Genomic DNA, 21,568 nt, shown 5'->3' with positions numbered 1-21,568 from the left:
ATCCAATCCTAGAAGGTTTTTAGAAGGGGATAAAGCAATGGTTTCACAGCTATTCATGAATAATGATGAGTCAAGAAAAAGTTATGATGCTAATGCTCGAAAAATCCTGCCTGATCTCATGAGGAGACTTAACTATATTACATTTGGCCTGTTTATGGGACAATTTGTATAAACTCGTACATACAACTCAAGTTCAGTTGTATGAAAATGTAAGATTTTTAAAAGAACCCCACCCCTACACCCAACCGTCATTGAGGGATAAGAACTAAACTAAATTGTACGATTGAGATCGTATGATTTCATACGAATTAGCCACTTATTCAAAATGTTACGAATTGCCAGTGTTGCCAGTTATATGCTTCCAGGCATTGGTTAATTGGCTTTTCTCAGTACTAGGTTGTGGCTGAATGGGTATCCGCTGCATAAAACATATGTCAGAATAGCTGGCGGTTCATTCCGCTTTGGCAACTCCTGATAAATCAGGGACTAAGGCAAAGGAAAATGAATGAATGAATGAATGAATGAATGAATGTTTAATTGGCTGCTGTGCAATTTCATTTTGCATCATAACGTTGCTAATTTGTAACTGATGAATGGGCACAAACGCAGTCAAGTTCACTTATTTTACCTAAAGTTAAACCATCATACTTGTCTGTTTACATCCTGCCTTTAGTATTTTAATAAATGTTTAATACCTGCTATTATACAATAATCAATTCATGAAATTCCAAGACTTCCAAATTGTCAAAGCTATGTTGAAAAACCTGTTGTAGGCAATTTATTGCACGCTTGTTATTGTTGTTTGGTTAATATTTATTTTAGTAAGTAACAGCTGAATAAATATGCTTTTCATTGATATATGGTTTGGTTGGAGAGGATGATATTTGGTCGAGAGACAGCTATTTGGGAGTATGGAATCTCTGTGTTTAAAAAAACTGATATACTAAGAAAATTACCTTTCCAAAGTTGTCCAAATTAAGTTCTTAGCAATGCATATATTACTAAACAAATATTGTTTGGATATATTTACAGTAGGAAATTTACTAAATATCTTTATGGGATGTAATCTTAAAATGTTAACCCATACAGTATATTTTTGGATATTAATAATGTACACGTGTTTTTGTGGTCCAAGGTCACAAATAACTTGTAAAATAACAAATAAAATTAACTTGCATTATTATTTGCAATGTTTTTAGTAATATTTCATAAGTGATCTAATATAATAAATGTGTTGGTTTTATTTCCATGATGTCAAAATTAAAATGTATCAATTGTAATTCTACTAGCTTTTGAAAAATGTTTATTTGTAAAAACCTCAATAATCAATTAATTTCATTGTGTAACAGTATATAATTTTGGCCTATAATTAAAGTTACAGAGCTTTGATCATAAAACTTAACAACTATTTATAATTTTGTAGACCTTTTACTGGGAGAGTGAAAACTGGCATTTATATGCATTTAAAATTTACATTAGAAGTCAATCTTAATCTTGCTAATTAAGTTAATCTTGCTTTTTATGATAAATAAAATAATTAAATCTGAATTACAAAACCAAAAGTGCATATTTAGCAAAGTCTGGGCCACTAAATACATGTTAAAGTACAAAACGAATATGAAAAATGAGTATAGATAAAATGTTCAAACTTTATTTATGTAATATTTTATTTATTTATTTATTTATTTATTTAATATTTTGTCTAAAAGTTAAATTAAACGCAGTATTAGATGTCTGGCTATAATTTTATATATATATATCTGGTCATAATTTATACCATTAAATTAGAAATGTTCCTGTAATTTTAAAACCATAAAGTGCTCTTAAAATAATTTAGCGAGTTACAAATTAAAAGTCTTGACAAAGTTGTGACAAAAGACGCTTTTAAACACATGTTAATATTAGCTGAAAACGATGAAGCATGTTGGCTGCAGTGCCAACTTGTAATCAGATCATTAACAAAGTAAGTTAATTACATATGCAAACAGGGCCTGGGTTAGCTTAGTATCCACCAATGTTCCAACTCAAAACTGCAAAGAAATACACATCCCAGCAGGCCATTTTTGTTGATTCTTTCGGCAATATGTTCCTGAGGAATAATTCACACATTTGCCTTTTGTACCTTGTCTTTCTTATGAACTGTATCCAAAACTGGATTTAGATACGGTGGCTGCTTGCCTGAGGAAAGCCACGTTCAGCATGTTAGTCGGTCGGGTGTCGTTTTGGAAGCACCCGCAGCAGCGCAGGGTCTGTCCCTTCCTGGCACCTTTTCAATGGAGCGATATGTTGTGTAGGCGAGCTGTCCTGCCGCATCCAGTCTTCTCAAAACTAATCTGATGATAGAATCACAAACGCAGATTTCCAAGAATCGCCATATTTGATTGAGAGGCCAACATTTCAAAATGCAGATTTGATGGCAGAATTTACCCAATGGATACAGTCACACTATGCTGGTTATATCTGTTTTTTTCTCACACATCTTGCCCATTGCTTGTCTGTGAGTGGGCATGAAGAAAAACATCTTGGCCTGGGTCTGAAAACTGACTCATTTTCTTCTTTTCTGAAAATGTTCTTCTATTTGAGAGTTGTACATTTTTAAGTAATGCCGTTGTGACATCTTGTTTGTAAAAAAGCCAAGCATTTCTTCATGTCTTGTTGTTTCTGTCACAATAACAGATGCATTAGGGTTTCTAGAATCAAGTGTGATTGGATGTCCATCTAAATGTTTACATGTTTCTGACAAATCTCTCTCAGTGGTTGCAGTTTAACCACAGTTTGAAGCTCTTTACCGTCTTGAATATCCTGTGAACTGCACTATAACCTTCTGTTGTGTTATGTTGTGTAATCGTTGTTGCCATCTGCTGCGTCTGAGCAAACAGAGCCTGCTAAATGTTCAAAGCTCTTAATAGAGACCAAGTATCTTAAAATGTAGCGTTGTTAACATGTACGATTTCAATGACTCCGGTAATGTTCTGTTGTGTAAACAGTTCATTGTCATTGAGCTGTGTTATGGTCATTTGCACATGATGTGCAAACAAACTGTCGTTTTCGATCCTGTGAGTTTTCAGGGCTATGGACAGGGCTGTTCAGTCTAGAAACCAGGCGACCGACAAAATATATTATCCTTTGTGCAGGTTATGATTATATCCAATAGCAGTCGTGTTTTTTTTTATTTTTTATTTTACTTTATTGGCGGTTCATTCTGCTGTGACAATTCCTGATAAATAAGGCACTGAGCTAAAGGAAAATGTATTATTTTTAGGATTGTATTTGTTTTATATACTTTTCAGTTGTTTATTTATGTGTGTTTGTTTATTCATTTATTTAATTTTTTTTTTTTTTTCTGGAAATCATATAAACAACAGCTCACTAAAGACCTCTAAAGTCTTCCTTTATTAAATATCAAAATATTTTATCTCATTTATGAATATTCTTTCTTTTTTTTTTTAAATAATATATATATGTGTATATATATATATATATATATTTTTTTTTTTTTACTACTTGGAACCCAACCAGGTTATGATTTGCCTGATGTCTTTTTAAGGATCTAATTGCTTTGCTTATTCAATAACATTTTTTTTTATTATTAAACATTTTACTTTATTTTTTAAATATAATTTTTTATGATAGTATTTGTTTTATATTCATTTTAAATTCATTTATTTATCTATTTTATTTGTTTGTTTTAAATTAGTTAATTTATTTTTCTAGAAATCATATAACCAACATATCACTAAAGACCTCTAAAGTCTTCCTTCATTTAAATTTCAAAGTATTTTATCTTAATTATTAATATTCTCTTTTTTTATAATTCTTCTAATATATATATATATATATATATATTAGAATGAAAACTAAGTTAAATCAACTTAACAATCCTACTGTAGGTTACAATGGGTTTTCTCACTTTTTAAGTCAACGGGTTTACTCACTTATCTTAAGTAAATTCAGTTCATAATTATTTTACAGTGCATGTTAGAAAGTCTTGAGCACATATAAAAGAATAAATAAATGTATGCGTTATCGACTAGCAGAGAGTGTAGCGATCACGTTCACAGTCTTCACTTTCTCCTGTATGCACTGGTATCCTTGAGCTGCTAATTGGAAATGATTTCTTTTTGTTCCCTGTCATCCTGCAGTTCTTAAGAGAGGACCTGAACTATCATGACCCCAAAGGCAAGCACAACACTTTCCATGGAGATGATCAGTTCATCAGTGTGGAAGACCTGTGGAACGCCTGGAAGAGTTCAGAAGGTGAGCAAATAAGTCATTCGCTTGAAAGGTCTGTAGGTCATGCTCTCTCACATGTCTTGTTTAATGTGTTGTACCTTTTTTATGACTTTTCTACATCAGAGTCGTTTGTTTTGTGTCTAGACTTCAAAGTTGACCTTAAAATATACAGGCAGATCAAATCAGGCAGAACAATAGGTTAATTCATGTATGTGTTGTAAAAAATGTGTCCATTTACATATGAATTTCTTTAGTATTGACATTTTACAGTAACAGTGTAAAAAAATGATTATACAGTGGCCCCTCGCCATAATGCGGTTCACCTTTCGCAGTTTCGCAGATTTTTTTAGTGCAATTTGACATGCTTATTTTTTTTACAGTGCATTGTGTTCGGTGTCCTAACTGGCTGTAGACCATTGTCAATCAATCTCTTCTGTGCCATGTCTTCTTTACAGTACAGAATGTGTTCAGCTTGCCAAATTTGCAGAAATCTTTGATTGCTAGCAGTGTGACTGAAATGCTGTACTGCATGTTTGTAAGTTTTCTCCCTGACAAACCCCACAATGTTGACGAAACATTCTGCACCGTCAAAGGCACCTGCTGTAGCACCCAAAAGGCAGAGGAAGATGCTAACCATTGTACAAAAATTTGGACTTTTGGACATGCTAACGGAAGGTAGAAGTTACGTGAGTGTTCAAGCAAGAGAAAAAAGTGTGAAAATGTTAATGCCTATCTTAGAAAATAGTGTAGTGAGGGGTTTTACAGCCTGTAATAATAGTAAAAAATGAGACTACTTTGCGGATTTCAGCTACTGCGGGCTATTGTTAGAATGCAACTCCCACGATTAACGATTGACCACTATAAATATTTGTTTACAATGAAATTATAAAACTGTAACCTTTCTTGTTTTTTGGGATGGTACACACACACAAATGTGGGGTTTTAGCCCAATATTGCATCAAATATGGAGAAAGCCAGCCATTGGGTTAAACAATGTCATTTAATGGTAATTAAAATATTATCATTAAACATAGATAAAAATAAGGGTGTCACGGTGGCGCAGTGGGTAGCATGAACGCCGCACAGTAAGAAGGTGGCTGGTTTGAGTCCCGGCTGGGTCAGTTGGCATTTTTGTGTGGAGTTAGCATGTTCTCCCCGTGTTCGCAGTCCAAAGACATGCGCTGTAGGTGAATTGAATAAACTAAATTGGCAGTAGTGTATGTGTGTGAAAGTGTGTATGGATGTTTCCTGCTGTGTAAAATATATGCTGGAAAAGTTGGCGTTCATTTCGCTGTGGTGACCCCTGATTAATAAAGTGACTAAGCCGAAAAGAGAATGAATAAATGAATAGATAAAAATAAATAACCCAATGTTTGGTTCGTCCATATTTGAAATGAATAGATAAAAATAAATAACCCAATGTTTGGTTCGTCCATATTTGACCCATCATTGGGATAAAACAACCACCGCCACTTAGGATTTTTGAAATGTTATAAATTATTTGCAGTAATGTTATTGTTATTATCATATGTCATACTAATATAAAGATACAGACTGAAGAGATTCAGTCAGCCATTTACAGCTGTACTGTAAAAAGGAAGTATTTTTAATAAAACTACATAATTATATACAATATATCATTATAGGTAACTAAACCATACAATAAAACCAATTTGCTTCTTAAATAATGATAATAAAAAACAAATCTTAAACATTTCAGTTGCTTTTATTTGATCAAAAATGCAAATTGTAAAATATTGGATCTTCTCATTTAAAACATTTAAAAAAATGTCATTTATTCCTGCGATTCAAAGCCAAATTTTCAGCATCATACTCCAGTTGTCACATGATACTGTTAGATGTGATATAATACTACTACATATGGTTGTTTTTGTAGGGCATGTATTATGTTAACAAATAAAGTCAATGAGCCTCTTAACAGCAAGAGTGTGAACACTTAAGGAGTAGCTTTTACAGATTTCATCACCTCCTTCAAATCCAGATAAACTCCTGATCTGCTCCACAACACTAAAGTCTTTTGCATTTACAGCAGTCAATGAAGCCTTGCCAAAGCTCATTTCAAAATATACAGTGCATTGTTCATGGTTGATTGAGTGTAAAATTGTGTCATAGCTTTGTTAATACTGTAAGTTATCTAATATGAATATTAGTATAAAGGTTGTGCATCACAATAAACTGACCGCCAAGTTCCAAAGGGAAGAAAGCGCTTCCCATATCTGTTGTTGTTAAAGTCAATGGCTGAAACTATTGTGAGAACTCATCGTCAAAAAACATGCAAGATAAAACAAAATTCGGCACTACTCATTCTAAAACTAATTTCGAGACTGCTTTAAATGTACGGCGTTTATGTTGTGTTGAAAGAACAATATTGTTTTTTTTTTCTACAAACCTCCAAAATTAAATGTAAAATTAAAATATTGTCATTTAGAGGCTTTTTTCATAACAATATTGAGAGCATTCCTATAAGAGCTTTGCTTTTTGCGTCTAAAAACAAATGAATGAGAAGTCACATACCATGTCCCAATTCGCAAGCTTTACATCTTAAATGGTATTCTATAATAGAATTTGTATGTCCCAAATCATAGTATGTTGAAATGAGTCTTCCAAAGTTACCCAGATAGTCTACTATTTCTAGTAAAGAAATTCAATGTGCAGATCAATGCATACTTATAACTGCAACCATTGCCCTCAAACTCGGTGGACATGCGAAATCAACAGTTAAGTGGAGAGGCTTTGGTAAAGATGTTCAAATGATTCTTAATTAATATCTAACCTTGAATCTATTTGTTTCACACTCTCTTTGTTACATTTAATCTAAAACAACAATGTTAACTTTTATAAAGACGTGTTGGGTCGTTAACTTCTGAATGCACAATTATGCAAACACCTGTGGAGATTTCTCTGCAAGAAAGACTTGTGAATGGCAGATTAACCTTCTGCTGCTACAGTACGTCAATATGGTAGCAAATGATATGTGAAAGACATGTGGATGATGTGACGATGATTTACAGGGCACATGATTAAGCAACATAACGGTCTGTTAATGAGGAAGTTTTATGTCCCAAAGCTTGCATAATCTTTTGTTACACACTCTTTTTTTTTCTTCACTCTTTCAAGTACATATGTTTAGAACTTAGTGTAAGTAGGCAAATTGGGATGCGGCGAAACTTGAAAATGAACATTTACAGTGCCTTGTGATATTGGAAAAAACTGCCATTACAATATTTCGTTTTTCTGCAATGTATATATTGCAATGTGGATGACTGTAATTTCACAAGATGATTTAAAGCGCTGCTATTTTACCCCTTTTACAAGATAATTCTTAGATAAGTCTCTCTCTCTCTCTCTCCTTAATTTCTCTCTTTGGTCTGTTTTATCCTGCATTGCAGCTCTTCCTTAAAGCACAGCTGAAGAGCCAAGGCCATGAAAGCTGATCTGTCCTAGCAGAGCAACACACACACACACACACACACACAACAGAGATTTGTGCCAGGGTCAGAGGAGAGAGATGTATACCTATACAGTGTTTGCTTTGGGACCTGGCAGTGTTTGCGTTTTTCAAAGTGGTGTGACAGCTCATATCTCAGTTATTTATTTCAGTACATCTCTACTCCAGTAAAATGAATGTGTGTTTATAGTGGACTGTTAATATGCCAGCTGTCACTCTGCCCTGTATGTTTTATCTTTGGTGATTTTTACCTATTTCAATCACTTGCTGTGACCTTCTCAGTGATGGCTGATTAATTGCAAAGAGCCTGTGATCCTTCTTGAGGATTTTTAAGGTCGTATTAAAAACGGGACATGATATTTTCTTATAATTTGCTTCAAGATATTCATAAAATGACAAAAAATGTGACGTGTTTTGAGATTTAATTTTTTCTAAAATGAAAATGGTTTTAGTTGAAACAGAATGATTTGTTGTCAGACCTTTATAAAATAAGCCAATTTTAATGTTTGACTCAAACCTAGTAAATCCAGAGAAGCTGAGAATTTTATCCAGCACTTTTATCATAGAGATGGATTGATGGATGATTGGATGGATGGATAAAGAGATAGATAGATAGAGGGATGGATGGATTGAGGGATAGATGGAAGGAGGGATGGATAGATAGAGGGATGGATGGATATGAGTGGATGGATGGATAGAGGGGTGGATGATGTATAAATATATTGATATATAGATGGATAGTGAGAGATGTATGAATGGATGGATCGAAGTCTAGATAGATGGATGGATGGATAGTGGGATAGATATATGGATGGATGGATGGATATATGGATGAATAGATGGGTAGATGGATGCATGGATGATGTTTTGGATGGATAGAGGGATGGATGGATGGATGGATGGATGAATGGATAGAGAGATAGAGAGATAGATAGATGGATGGATGGATAGGGGGATAGAGGGATGGATGGAAGGATAGATGGATTGATAGGTGGATATCAATCCATATATATATGATGGATAGTGCGATAGATAGATGGATAGTGTGATGGATGGATGGATAGTGCGATGGATGGATGGATGGATAGATTAAGGGATCTATTCTTTCTCACATATTTAAAAAGAAAAATAAACACTTCTGTAGAGAAAGTTTCACCACATTTTATAAAAATATTCCTTAATGAAATATGTTTTAGAGGGAGAGAGAGAGTTTTATTTCTGCTTGATCAACATACAGTACACACCCAGTAAGCAAAAATTGAAAACACTCTTCTATAATAAACACCAGACATTAAATCCTACCTCACTCTTATTGCACAATCATTTAAACATCCATTGCAAAGGCCAGAAAGTGTGCAGTCTTTCAGTCTGCTTCAAATTATCAGTCAACAATCAAGACTGCGTGAATTAAGCATGAAAGAGAATCTCCTTCAAAATCGTATATATTGGCACACTTAGTCACTTCTGTATTCCCAGCAGTCCCCTGATGTAACCATTTGTTTTTCAAAAAGCTGTCACGATTCTTACTAAATAAAAAACTCCATTAGGATAGTCATTTTAAGTCAAACCACCCACTTTTGGTCACTCGTGTTTAGCAGCTTGTTTTGATAGATGAATTGTGATGTGTGGTAATGTTATGGTAATGGAAGCCTTTGTTTCTCTGTTTTCTCAGTGTACAACTGGACGGTGGATGAAGTTGTGAAGTGGCTTATCGACTACGTTGAGTTACCACAATACGTGGAAGCCATCAGGAAGTTGAATTTCAGCGGTACCGCCATGCCTCGGTGAGTAAGAGGACAAAATAATATGAAGAGAGATCCTTTAACCCTTTATAGTGCACTCATTTATAAACTCAATGGAAAAAAAATGTGGACTTATTACAAGACTGAATATTTATTACGTAAATATAAATAAATTAAATAAACAAATAAATAAGTACAAAATAAATAAATAAGTACAAGTACATAATAAGTACAACTGTAATCGATGTCAGTGGTTAATTATGATGGTTGATGGTTTATATGGTTTTTCTAATAAGGGGCTGCTTTGTGCAGTCATTATAATACTGTATAATAATAATTCTAATAATTATAATAATGCGAAATGTGGTCGTTTTATCTACTTTGGTTCTTTGGTTGCTTTTATTTTTGTGATGCAAAACAAAATTTTCAGCATCATTACTCCAGTTTTGATTTGATGTGTAAAATCTTCCGATGCATAATATTTATAGTGTAAGCTCTGATATTTTGTTTTCTGGATTTCTTTGTTGACACGACAGTTTAAACAGTAGCATTTAGTTAAGAGAGAAATATTTTGTGCACTGTACATGTCTATAAAATAAAGGTAGTCTATGGTTCTTCATTATTTTAAATAGTAGTGTGTATATATAAAATGTAAAGATTCAGTAGGGTATCTGCCTAAATGCTAAACAATTAATATCTTAGTGTCTTAGTATCTTTGAAACACAATCTCTCCACTGCCGTGCAAAGCCACGCCTCCTGAAATCACAAACGTGCACATTAAAGAGGACAGAGACCCATCATGTCATTCACCAGTTAGGAAACTTTATAGTACTTTATAATACTACAATTCTGAACAAAAAACTGTATTATATGTAGCACGTTTTCAGTTGTGTAGCAAGACTATTACACAATGTGAAATATTTCATGCATGCAAGGATCCCTGGTCTCCCTCTCACACACTTTGTCCTAAAGCATGCTTGGTGGTTGGCCAGCGGCATGCAGGAGTTACACTTATTACTAAGCCATACTTGCATGGTATTTCAGAGATAATATTCAGAGTAGCATGGTAAACAATATAGGGAGTGCGTCACAGGTTGACATTGTACAAAAATGAACCAATGTGATTACAAAACTTCAGCTCAGTAAAGCAGACTAGGCGGAATAGCGCTATTTACTGATGTTTTGTTATCAAATTTAATAAGATCTACATTATCAATGCTGTAAAAGGTCCCTTATGAAACTGAAAAGGGTCACATCAACCTATCGCCGGAAGATTTCAGTGGCTGAACAACACTACTGTGCATTTAACCCATTCATAACAACAAAATCTACCTAAGCTTTGCATGATTAAATAGTTTTAAAACAGAACATGGTCTGTCTAAAAGAAATCCTTCAGCCATGGTGTCATTCTTCCTTTTAAGTAACTCCAATATTGATTCAGGATTTAAAAAAGTTTTGATTGAGCGTTCATTTTTACTGCTCTTATTCTCTCTCTCGTGCACGTGCAAATGATGGATCTGCATAAACGGGCTGCGCAGATATACAAATCTATATTTGTTGACAGACAATTTGGGCTACTTATCAGAATTATGGGAAATGTTGGCCTGACAATATTTAATTGGATGAAAGTTTATCTTATACCTTACCCAGAATATAAAAGTACATATAAATAAATTTAGATCATTTACTTTAATCAGTACTATTGGACTGTGACAAGACTTTCAACCAGCACACAAAAAATGTTTCTGAAGACAATCACCTACTGCTTAATTTTTTTGTGTGTGAAAACTGTAATATCTTTTTTGATGAATGAAAAGGTCAAAAGAATAGCATTTAATGAGAGAAATATTTTGTAACATTGTAAATGTGTATAAAATAAATATTTATAAAATAAATATGTAAATGTGTATTTAAAATTTAAGAAAAGTGAAATCCATGTTAAGATCCTATTTGCTGATGCTAGCGGTGTTGAAATTAGACATCATCTTTTAAAGAAAAGAGCAGTAGATGTTGCATTCACTTGAAACTGTGTTCTTCGAGCTTCTGACCTGACCGTTAAATATTTTTAACAGGAAACGCTCAACACTTAGCACTTGTCCTATCTTGAGCATTGGTTTCACTTTCGACAAGGCAAGACATTTGACCGCATGTTATTCATGGATTAAAAATGTTTATTGTGGTCAAATGTTTTTTTTCAAGCTCTTAAACTCTTCCTTTTGACTCAGTTGATGAATGTCTGGCTTCCACTTTCGTCTTCTGCAGTACTTTATTATATGTTAATACACTTCATTGAACTTGCATTATGCACGCAGACATTAGACGTGAGACTCTTTAGGCACTTCATGATCCAAATCCGATTCTGGCTGTCACGATCTAATTCGTTTACCATTGTATTTTTATTTCTTCTGATGTCCATTTTCATCTTTATAACTTCTACATTTTAATCACAATTACAGTTTCTATGCTTTTGTTTAATAATTGGAATCTCTGTATGATAGTTATTAAACAATTATTACGGATGAACAAGCTATGATTGTAAAAAATGGCAATTACAAAGAGCAATTATGATGAACAGGCATATTCCATAAATGAATATCCATTTTCAGAGCATGGTGACCTGAGGTTTTACTTTTGTTTTTAAGAGGAATGCAGCCACACAAATGATCAGAAGCACCTTGCATGTAATTATCCATTTGTCCAAATGAAGCGCATTCTGCAGCATGCATACTGTATGTGCACCTATCGGCACTTTTTCTATTTAGAGTTCATGCCTGCACATGCCCAAATTATTGCAACCTAATTTGAATATAGAATAGAGATTGAGCAATATTAAATAAAAAAAATCTGACATCACAATATTTGTTTTTTCTGCGAAAACTATGAATATTCTTGCAATTATGAATATAATTTCACTGGATGATTTGAACTGTATTTGGAAAGATTTTAATAATTTAGTTTGACTGGAGTGATCAAGTATCTTTCTGTGGAGTGCAGCTGTATAAAATATAATAAAATACAAGCAAATATAAATACGACAGGGCAGGAATAAAAGTAAAACAAACAGTGCTTTTATATTTTTCTGGGGAGTCTAACAGTATTCAAATACAGAAATTTAACATAAACTAACGTAACGTAAACATGTTAACAATTTAACGTAAAATAAGATGGTCTTCATTGTGTAAATTATTTAATACAATAAAATAAAAAAAAAAATAAAGTATTAATCTGTGGGTTACGTGCGTTCCAAACCATGCGTTGTAATCCGTACACACCCCTATCCTTTATTATTATTTTATTGTTAATATTTTATTTAATATTATTATTTTTTTATTTATATATATATATATATTTTTTATAGTTCCGGGAATCGGGGCTGATTAATTGGAAAACTGATGCATTGCTCAATCCCTAATACACAATTGATATGGAACTTTTGAGAATCAATCTAAAATTGTCCCAGTCCTAATAGACATCCTCTTTTTGAAAGGAGGATACTGTAAATATTTATATAATGTCCAACCTATAAACAACTTTTTAACTTTTCTAATTTTGATTGAAATGTAGTAATAATGTAAAGCTGCTTTGGAACAATAATGTCTGTAAAAAGCACATTACTAATAAACTTGAATTAAATTATATTCTCCTATTACATGTTGTTTCACTATATTATATGTTTTTCACTTCTCTAGACTGGCCATGAAGAATGTCACTCTGACTCAAACTGTCCTGAAGATTCTGGACCGGAGTCACGTTCAGAAACTTCAACTCAAAGCTTTGGATACGGTGCTGTTTGGAGCCCCGATGAGTGAGTGACATTTCCTTATAATAAATCTAAAGTCATTTTTCCAAAACCCTAAACCAACCTACTGTAAACCTGTCATGTTAGGGTGTTTACATCTATTCTAGATGTGTCTTTTAATGCGGTCTACAGCCTGTGTTTGCTTTGGTGTTTTTAAAGGTAATCTATATACACCCTTAAACATGTTGAAATGTGAGATGGCTGCTCATGTCAGATGAATGAGAGCCAAATAAAACATGCAAATAAGTTTAGAAGAGCCGCCTTATCTGTACTAGGGTGGAGCAAAAGCAGGATTGGAGCTGTTAGTTTTGGTCTCACATTTTTACGGAAAACATCTATTATCCAAAAATGATACGGCCATGGAGTTTTAAGTCTTTATTAAAGGCTTTGTATGCATTAGGGCTGCATGATATTGCAAAAAGCTTACATTGCAATACTTTTATTCACTGCAATGTACGCTTACCGGCCACTTTAATAGGTACACCTTTCGAGTACCGGGTTGGACCCCTTTTTGCCTTCAGAATTGCCTTAATCCTTCGTGGCATAGATTCAACTAGATACTGGAAATATTCTTTAGAGATTTTGGTCCATATTGGCATGTTAGCATAACGCAGTTGCTGCAGATTTGTTGGCTGCACATCCATGATACAAATCTCCCGTTCCACCACATCCCAAAGGTGCTCTATTGGATTGAGTTCTTGTGACTGTGGAGGCCATTTGAGTACACTGAACGCATTGCCATGTTCAAGATACGAGTCTTGATTCACAGATGATTCACGCTTTATGACATGGTGCTTCCTGCTGGAAGTAACTGTCAGAAGATGGGTACACTATGGTCATAGAGGAACGACAAATAGGCCCAAAGTGTGCCATGAAAATATCCCCCACACCATTACGCCACCACCACCAGCCAGAACCGTTGATACAAGGCAGGATGGATGCATGCTTTTATGTTGTTGACTTCAAATTCTGTACCTACCATCTCATATGTTGCTGCAGAAATCAAGGCTCATCAGACCAGGCAACGTTTTTCCAATCTTCTATTGTCCAATTTTGGTGAGCCAGAGAAATCGAGTGGAGGAACTATGATGTCAATTTGTATGCAAAAACCAGGAAGCGAGTTAGCATTTTAGCAGTTCCGGTTCCCTCGTCCCAAAGTCAATGGGTTTTTTTAATGGGATTTCAGTAAAATCGCTTAAATAAAGTTCGTGGCTAACACAAACTCAATACACTTTCACGTATTGTTCTACGACATAAAACTCATCAGTTACATCACACTCTTGATTTTTTTAATTCGGTTGCTAAATGGCACAACAGGGGGTGTCGGAGACATTATACTTCATCGAGCTGAACTGGTCTGAAGCGCAGCTCTCCTGTGTTGGGCATTTGCATTTGTCTGTTATTTTGGTATTTTCATGAATAGTATTTTATAGTTTGTTGTGTTTTTCTAATTGGGAATTCATATTGTGTGGAGATAATACCTTCACTTGTAAAGGCTGTCGAGACAGAGTAATTTGTTGATCATGTACCAGTGCAGCCTGTCTCTTTCCTGCCCTCAGTAATGCAAACATGTGAATAAATGGGTAAAAATACATACATATTAACTGCCATTTAACATGATAAAGTGATTTTTTTTTTCATCAAATTTTTATTTATTTATTTATTTTTCTTTGTCTGAACACATTTAACTCCATCATAACTGCAATATCATCATAAAGTAATAAAAAAAAACACTGTATCATTTTAATTGAGTAAATAATTATATAATCTACAATTAATCTTTAAGCTACCAACATTTTATTTATTGTGCCCAATTGGCTTAAAATTACTTCGAATTCTTATAGTCAGGTCTTGAAAACACATGCAAAGGCAGCTTAGTATGCAGGAAAGTCATATAGTTGTGTTTTTTTTTATTTCATGAGTAAAGACTGCTGCTGCTCTGCCAATCAAAAATTTAGGATCTGTTTTATTTAAGTTTTTGAGGAAGTCTTGAATGCTCACCAAGGATGAATTTAATAAATTCAAAGTACAGCACACTTGTGAAATAAAAATAAAAATTTTCGAACAGCTGTTTTCTATTTAAATGTAATTTATTACTGTGTTTGCAAGGTCAAATTTCCAGCTTCAGTTCTTAAGAATTATATATAAAACACAATATTACTTTTACAGCATAATTTACTCACCCTCAAGTCATACTTTCCGTATGTGACTTTTTTTTGTCAGACGAAGACACCTGGAGTAGTTTTACATTTTATTCTGTGTCTTCCATGCTGTATAATGATGTTGGATAATGACTTTTATTTTTCTTCCAAAAATGCATAAATCCATCATAAAACTAACCCATATGCAGAGTTGGGTAAGTTACTTTTAAAAAATAATCGATTACAAATTGTCAGATTATAATTTTCAAGTAGTAATCATTAATTACTTAATGTAAAAAGTAATCAAATTACTAATTACTTTATTTTAGGTAACATATAAAATATACCTATGAAAATACAAAATATACTGCAGCTCTCTCTGGAATTTAATCTTGACTGAAAAACATTACAATGGGTTGATCACAGCAGCTTGACACATTCAAAAGAGCTAAAGAGATAGTTCGCCCAAACTTCAAATTCTCTCATCATTTACTTGTTTCAAACCCGTTTGTCTTTTTTTTTTTTTTTTTTTTTTTCACACAAATTAAAGACATTAAGAAACCTGGAAAGCACTGCAGTGTTCTGTGTTTGTCTGAGGTAATTAGTCTCCTGAAATGTGTATATTTCTTACAAAGTATGAAGCTGATCGGTCGGTTCATGCACCTGGGAAATGCGAGCGCGTGCAATATGCGCTTTATACTTGCGTGCGAATTTACACAAATGACACGATATGTGAACGGCCCCATAAGTAGCTACACTTTTCTTCACATATAGAAGATACCTTTACTCTCGATCCTGCACAAAAATCCAATCTAACCTGTTTAGGCTAAGTTGGGCCACTGTGTTTTTGGACGCCGGTGTCTTCTTCGGTGACAAGTATAGTCTTAGAAAGCTTTCTGTTCAAATGCTTGAACAAGTTGCTGGTCGAGTTAAAAGTGGAAAGTTCTTTAGACTGGACATTGACTGACTTTCACAACAATGTTTTAGTTTTTACGATCAATGAAATGAAAGTAATGTCTGTATTTCCACTTGAAGAAGCAACCGATCTCAACAGCAGCTATTTCAGCTCGCGTTCTCCAGCAATTTTAAAGTGAATGCTCATTAACTGACGCTGCAGCAGAAAACGTGATTTAAAAGAAGCATTTTTTTTCTTCTAAATATTATATTTGTAACATAACACAACTACATTGACTTTAGTAACTGTAAGCAAATTACATGCATGTAAAATGTAATTCATTACATTTATCCGTTCCTCAAATGTAATTAGATTACAGTATTTTTTAAATTATAAACTCCAGTCACTGACTTCCTAAAATATATATATTTTTTCATATGTTCATACTTAAAAATTCATATTAATTGACAAAAAACTTAATAATCATTCAGGTATAGCGCATTTAAATGTACATTTTTATTTACAAAAAATAATGCTTCTTATAAAAAGGGTTTTAATAGTAAATAATAGTAATGATACCATTTTTTTTTCAAATAATTTTCAAATATTCAAATAATGCTTTTATTTCTGGCATGCAAAGCAAGATTGGCAGCATAATTAATCCAGTTTTTAGTGTAAATAAAAATTTCTTTAAAAACAGGAATACAAAGCTTAGTAAAAAAGCTCTTTTATTTTGATTATTATATATTTTTTTTTAAGAATGATACAGCTGGATCTACACCAGAAAGACCAGATGTCTTATTGCCAATTTCTGCCATATTAATAAATGCAATTTCATCCATTTTATCTCATTTCTCTTAGACCAATTAGCCGATCTCCACTTGCAGATCTTCTAAGGCTCATAGACGTCTGCTGGAGGGCTTGGCTGGGGAGGGTGTAGACAGTTACTCTGTATTCTGAGCACATGTCTTTAGCGCACTGAAACGGATGCGGCCCATATCTAAACCTCCTGAATGCTGGTGAACACGTTTGGCAGGTTTCGAGAGATTTGCGAAATGCAGAGTCTGTTTTTGATCCATTCACTTTCTTTTGTTTTCCTGAGTGCCTCTTGTGTATTTGCACAATGCGCTTTCCCAAGAGCACGTTCTTACACAATCTGTTGCATTCCTGGGAGTGTTATCTAAAGAATCTGCCTTGACCTGGAAATGAGATCAGTCTGTGCCAGCATGCGTTTCTGTCTGTTTTTCTACACATGCATGAGCAACGATTGCACGCCACAGCTTGTACAGTAAAACTACTATGTGATTTGATTTACACCACAACCCAGAATACACCGGAGCTAACATAACGGAGTGCTTCGCGTTCCTTCTGTTATGTTGTTTTAGCAGCGGAATTATGGTGTTTGACGTTTTACGATTGTGATATAGCGCAGTGCTAAACGTCTCGTTCAGAATGCTGTTCCAAATGTGGCCGAAGCATTTGTTTTTATTAGCTATGTGACATTTCTCCCTTGTTTTATTGGCATTGTTTATATATTTTTATTTTTTTTATTTATGGCTCTGTGACAGCGAATTGGCTGAAAAAAAAAAAAAAGCTGGGTCATCCTGTCAGAGATCTTTTGAGCAATGTGCAGGTGTTCTGTTTTTATGTAATGTACATCGTTTATTTTTTTTTTATAGAAAACGGTTTTATTGCACTTTTGAAATGATAGTTTGTGAGTGTAAGACTATGAGCCCTATCATACACCCAGCGCAATAAGGTGCAAGACGTGTTTCCACGATGTGTTGCTATTTTCAGACCGACGCAACCCTAATTTTCCCTTTTTCCGCCACGTTGTTTAAATAGCAAATCCATTTGCGCCACTTTGTGGACTCATGGGTGTTTCATTCTAGAAAAGAGGTGTGTTAAGGCGCATTGTTGGCGTGTTGCTATTTTGACGAACTAAAATATACTGTTCAATTGACCAGCTGAAAGCAGGTCTAAAGTCCAGCGCAGAGCACGTCAGTTGTGCGCCTCGCTTACACATTGCTTAAAACATGCAGGATGTACAGCAATATGCAAATATCTTTACAAATAAAAAGAATTTAAGGATAAAATATAATAAAAATTATTATTTTCTACATAAATATAAAAACCACTGCCTCCATATCTTCATCTTGAGAGGCTTTTTCAGTTTATTCTTGACAATTTGATTATGTATAATGTTATTATTATTAGTAGTAGTAATGTTTATTATATGTATATTTATATTTGTTTAATTAAAAACAAGCTTCGATTTGTCCACCTGTCAGGTTTTAGACCATATGGGTCATAGCATGTGAGTTTAGATATAACTATACTTTTGGATGTAACGGACCACACTTTGTTATTATTGCTCATTTATTCATTTGATGGAAATTAGAACAGAATTTAGAAATTGTTTTGAAACAAATCTTTGCACTTCACAAACTAAGTTAATTATGTAGGCTAATAGATGTCTTCTGTTTTCTTATCCACAAAAGAGAGAAAGTGAAAGTAAAGGCCGATTGGAGGCTCATTCTTTATCCTCGCACTGCAATTGGTTTGTTTAACGGTTTTTTCGCTAGTGAAGCTTTAAGTTTTTACACTTACAAAGTTTGCCATGTGAATAGGGAATGCATCATATTGCGCCGCAACTGACTCTTAAAGGGAATGGAAGATGAGACTCTGATTGGTTTATTCTCAAAACACACCCATTAACTCATTAAGAGAATAAGCTCAACCCTGTTAGACCATGCGCTGCGGTGCAGAGCGTATTTTTCCATCCTTAAAATAGAAAAAGTGGATTCGGACACGCCCTTAATGCTTTTGCGCCCTGAGCATTTGACTTTGCGCCTAAACGTTACAATAGAGCCCTACTGTATATCAACAAAGTACACAATGTAAAAATATAACCTTTTTAAATGAATCTCAAAGTATGCAGTCTAATGACTTTGCGCAATTGACAATCAATAAGGTTTTTAGCTTAAATTATTCATGACCAACTACGGATTTAATTTAGTTTATTAATTGTTTCCATCTGAATTTTCTGACAATTCAGAAATTGTAATGGAGTTGAGAAGAGATGCATTTTTATTTTATTGTTATTATTTAAATTAGAGCGATGTTCTGACAGCTTATGAAATTATTTTGCATATAAAAAAATAATTTATTCAACAAGTATTCCTAATATAATTGATGAAAGTGAAGTTATGAACCTGAAATAGAAAAATAAAATGCTACAAAACTCAACACTCACAATCTTATCAAATCTAATGGATTTCCATTAATTGTGCAGTGAAGTGCTTTGAAATGTGTATTTTGATTTAATGTTTAACGTAATCTCAATTGAAACAAGAAGAGAGGGTGGGACTTTAAAAAACAGCCAATAACTTTTTGCTTTATCAGAAAATTGCCAGTAAGAGATGAAATCCAGTGCATCAAATGAAAAGCAAATGAGAAGTGTCTTGAAGGGGCGGGGCATTTTAGATACTCGAAAGATTTGATTGGTCAAGATTTGATGAGAAAATAAAGTATGAGGTAACCTGAAAAAAAAATACTGATCCATTTAGGTGGAAGTAACCAACTGCAAGCTTTGGGTGTCTAAATCAGGTTTCTATCTTCTAAACGTGCATTTTGTCACTGTTTTGAAGCACTAACTTATCGATATCCTTAAAATACTGATACTAAAGCCCTGCGCACACTTTGAGATTTCAGCCACGATTTTGTCATCTGAGATAAATTTAGGAAATCCTAAAAGATTCCTGAAACCCTAGGCTAAAATCGGTGATTTTTCATCGTTGGATTGACATGTTCACAGACAGCCGCTTAGTGCCTGTTGCAATCAGATTTTTCCTCCGATGAAGGTCTGGCAGTGTCAGAAGATTTCAGACACTTTCCTGCAGTGTGACAACAGCTACGATGAGCGTCAATCCAAGAACCAATAGGAGCTACGAATTTGATGACAAAATTCATGCGACTAGTCAAATGACCACGGGGAAACGTCAAAACAGTTTTTTTCTTCCTGGTTTAATTATTTAGACACGCTGTGTGCAAAATTGCCGCTACAGATTGTTAGCGTTTGCTGTGAGGAAACATTTCAGAACGCAGGATAGTGAAAGTGTCGCAGGTGGATGACGTCAAACTCCAGGGAAGTTTTCTTCCATATTTGGCACTTCATTATCGTTCAGTCTGACATTATGACAGCTGAGATCTGACAGTGTGACATGGGAGCCATGTTCGTGCAGTCTGACTTGCCACAATCGCTCAGGATTATAAAAAATCACACCGTGTGAGCCGGCCTTAACATCTAAAAAAAAGTGTTTAATTTCACAGCACATTTATCTTTGACTCGTTTGCTAGCTGTTAGAGAAACATCTGCTGTCAACAATGGCTGAGATAGTCCTCTCATAGACCTCTTAACTGGGAGTCAGACTTGATACAGGACAGAGCATCTGTTTGTGGCAGATCTCTTTGTGTAGGTTGACTCTAAAGAGCTCTGGCTTAGGAAACACATGCAGATGGCGCAGTCTGAGTGTGACAGCTCAACATCTCCCTATCGATCTACAGACCACCTCGAAACAATAGCTCTGTCAGAAACACCACTCAAACATCTTCAGTTTAGGTTAAATCAGTGACAGTGATGACCGGTTTTAAAAGCCTCTGCTTCAATGTTTAAAAACATCCTTTGAATAATCTGTCTCCAGAGAGCCTGCTGTCCCATCAAAGCCTGCTGCTGTTTTAATGCTAGAGCCATGGTTCAATTGTTAGTGCACATGTTTCAGACACATTGAACTGTGGTTGGGGTTTTAGTGGTACTAAAATGTATTTAGGAATATGTGTGAGAATACATATTAGGTTATTCACAGGTCTATAATCCGTTAATAGTAAACTCATATTTTGAGTTCACACTTTAATATTATAGGTGATATATCTTTATATTAGGGCTGCACTATATTGGACATTGCGACGTGAATACAGCTTTATTTGGAAAAAATTTGAGTGAATCTCAAATAATATTTAACAAAAATCTTACAAGCATAGATAAATACAATATAGCAAAGATAAACATGAATTATAATCTTCTGGAGAGCCAGAATACTAACAGTATTCGTGTATAGATATTGCATAATCAACACTACATACTGTCTTTATCGTATACAAGTCTTTCTTAAAGTCTTTCTTAAAGTTACAAATATTATAATTTCTGGTGGCCGGATGTTTTAAACCCGGGGTGTCCAAACTCCTGCGTAGTTTTGCTCCAACTTCTTCAACACACCTGCCAGGATGTTT

At 34.2% G+C, this 21,568-nt stretch overlaps 1 protein-coding gene across 3 annotated transcripts in view; it reads left to right on the top strand.

The window, feature by feature from the left end:
* The window catches only part of stim1a (stromal interaction molecule 1a), a 78,483-nt gene that overhangs the window by 19,037 nt on the left and 37,878 nt on the right, over positions 1-21,568 (top strand). For all 3 annotated transcript variants that reach the window (XM_056473183.1, XM_056473182.1, XM_056473185.1), the window contains exons 4-6: positions 4,143-4,257; positions 9,375-9,486; positions 13,134-13,249. In XM_056473183.1, coding sequence (XP_056329158.1) covers positions 4,143-4,257; positions 9,375-9,486; positions 13,134-13,249 — 343 coding nt within the window. The remainder of the gene's footprint in view (positions 1-4,142; positions 4,258-9,374; positions 9,487-13,133; positions 13,250-21,568) is intronic.

This window comes from Danio aesculapii, chromosome 15, assembly GCF_903798145.1.
Source record: "Danio aesculapii chromosome 15, fDanAes4.1, whole genome shotgun sequence".
Classification (NCBI taxonomy): domain Eukaryota; kingdom Metazoa; phylum Chordata; class Actinopteri; order Cypriniformes; family Danionidae; genus Danio; species Danio aesculapii.
Note: the sequence above shows the minus strand (reverse complement) of the source record. Positions and strands in the feature narration are given on the sequence as shown.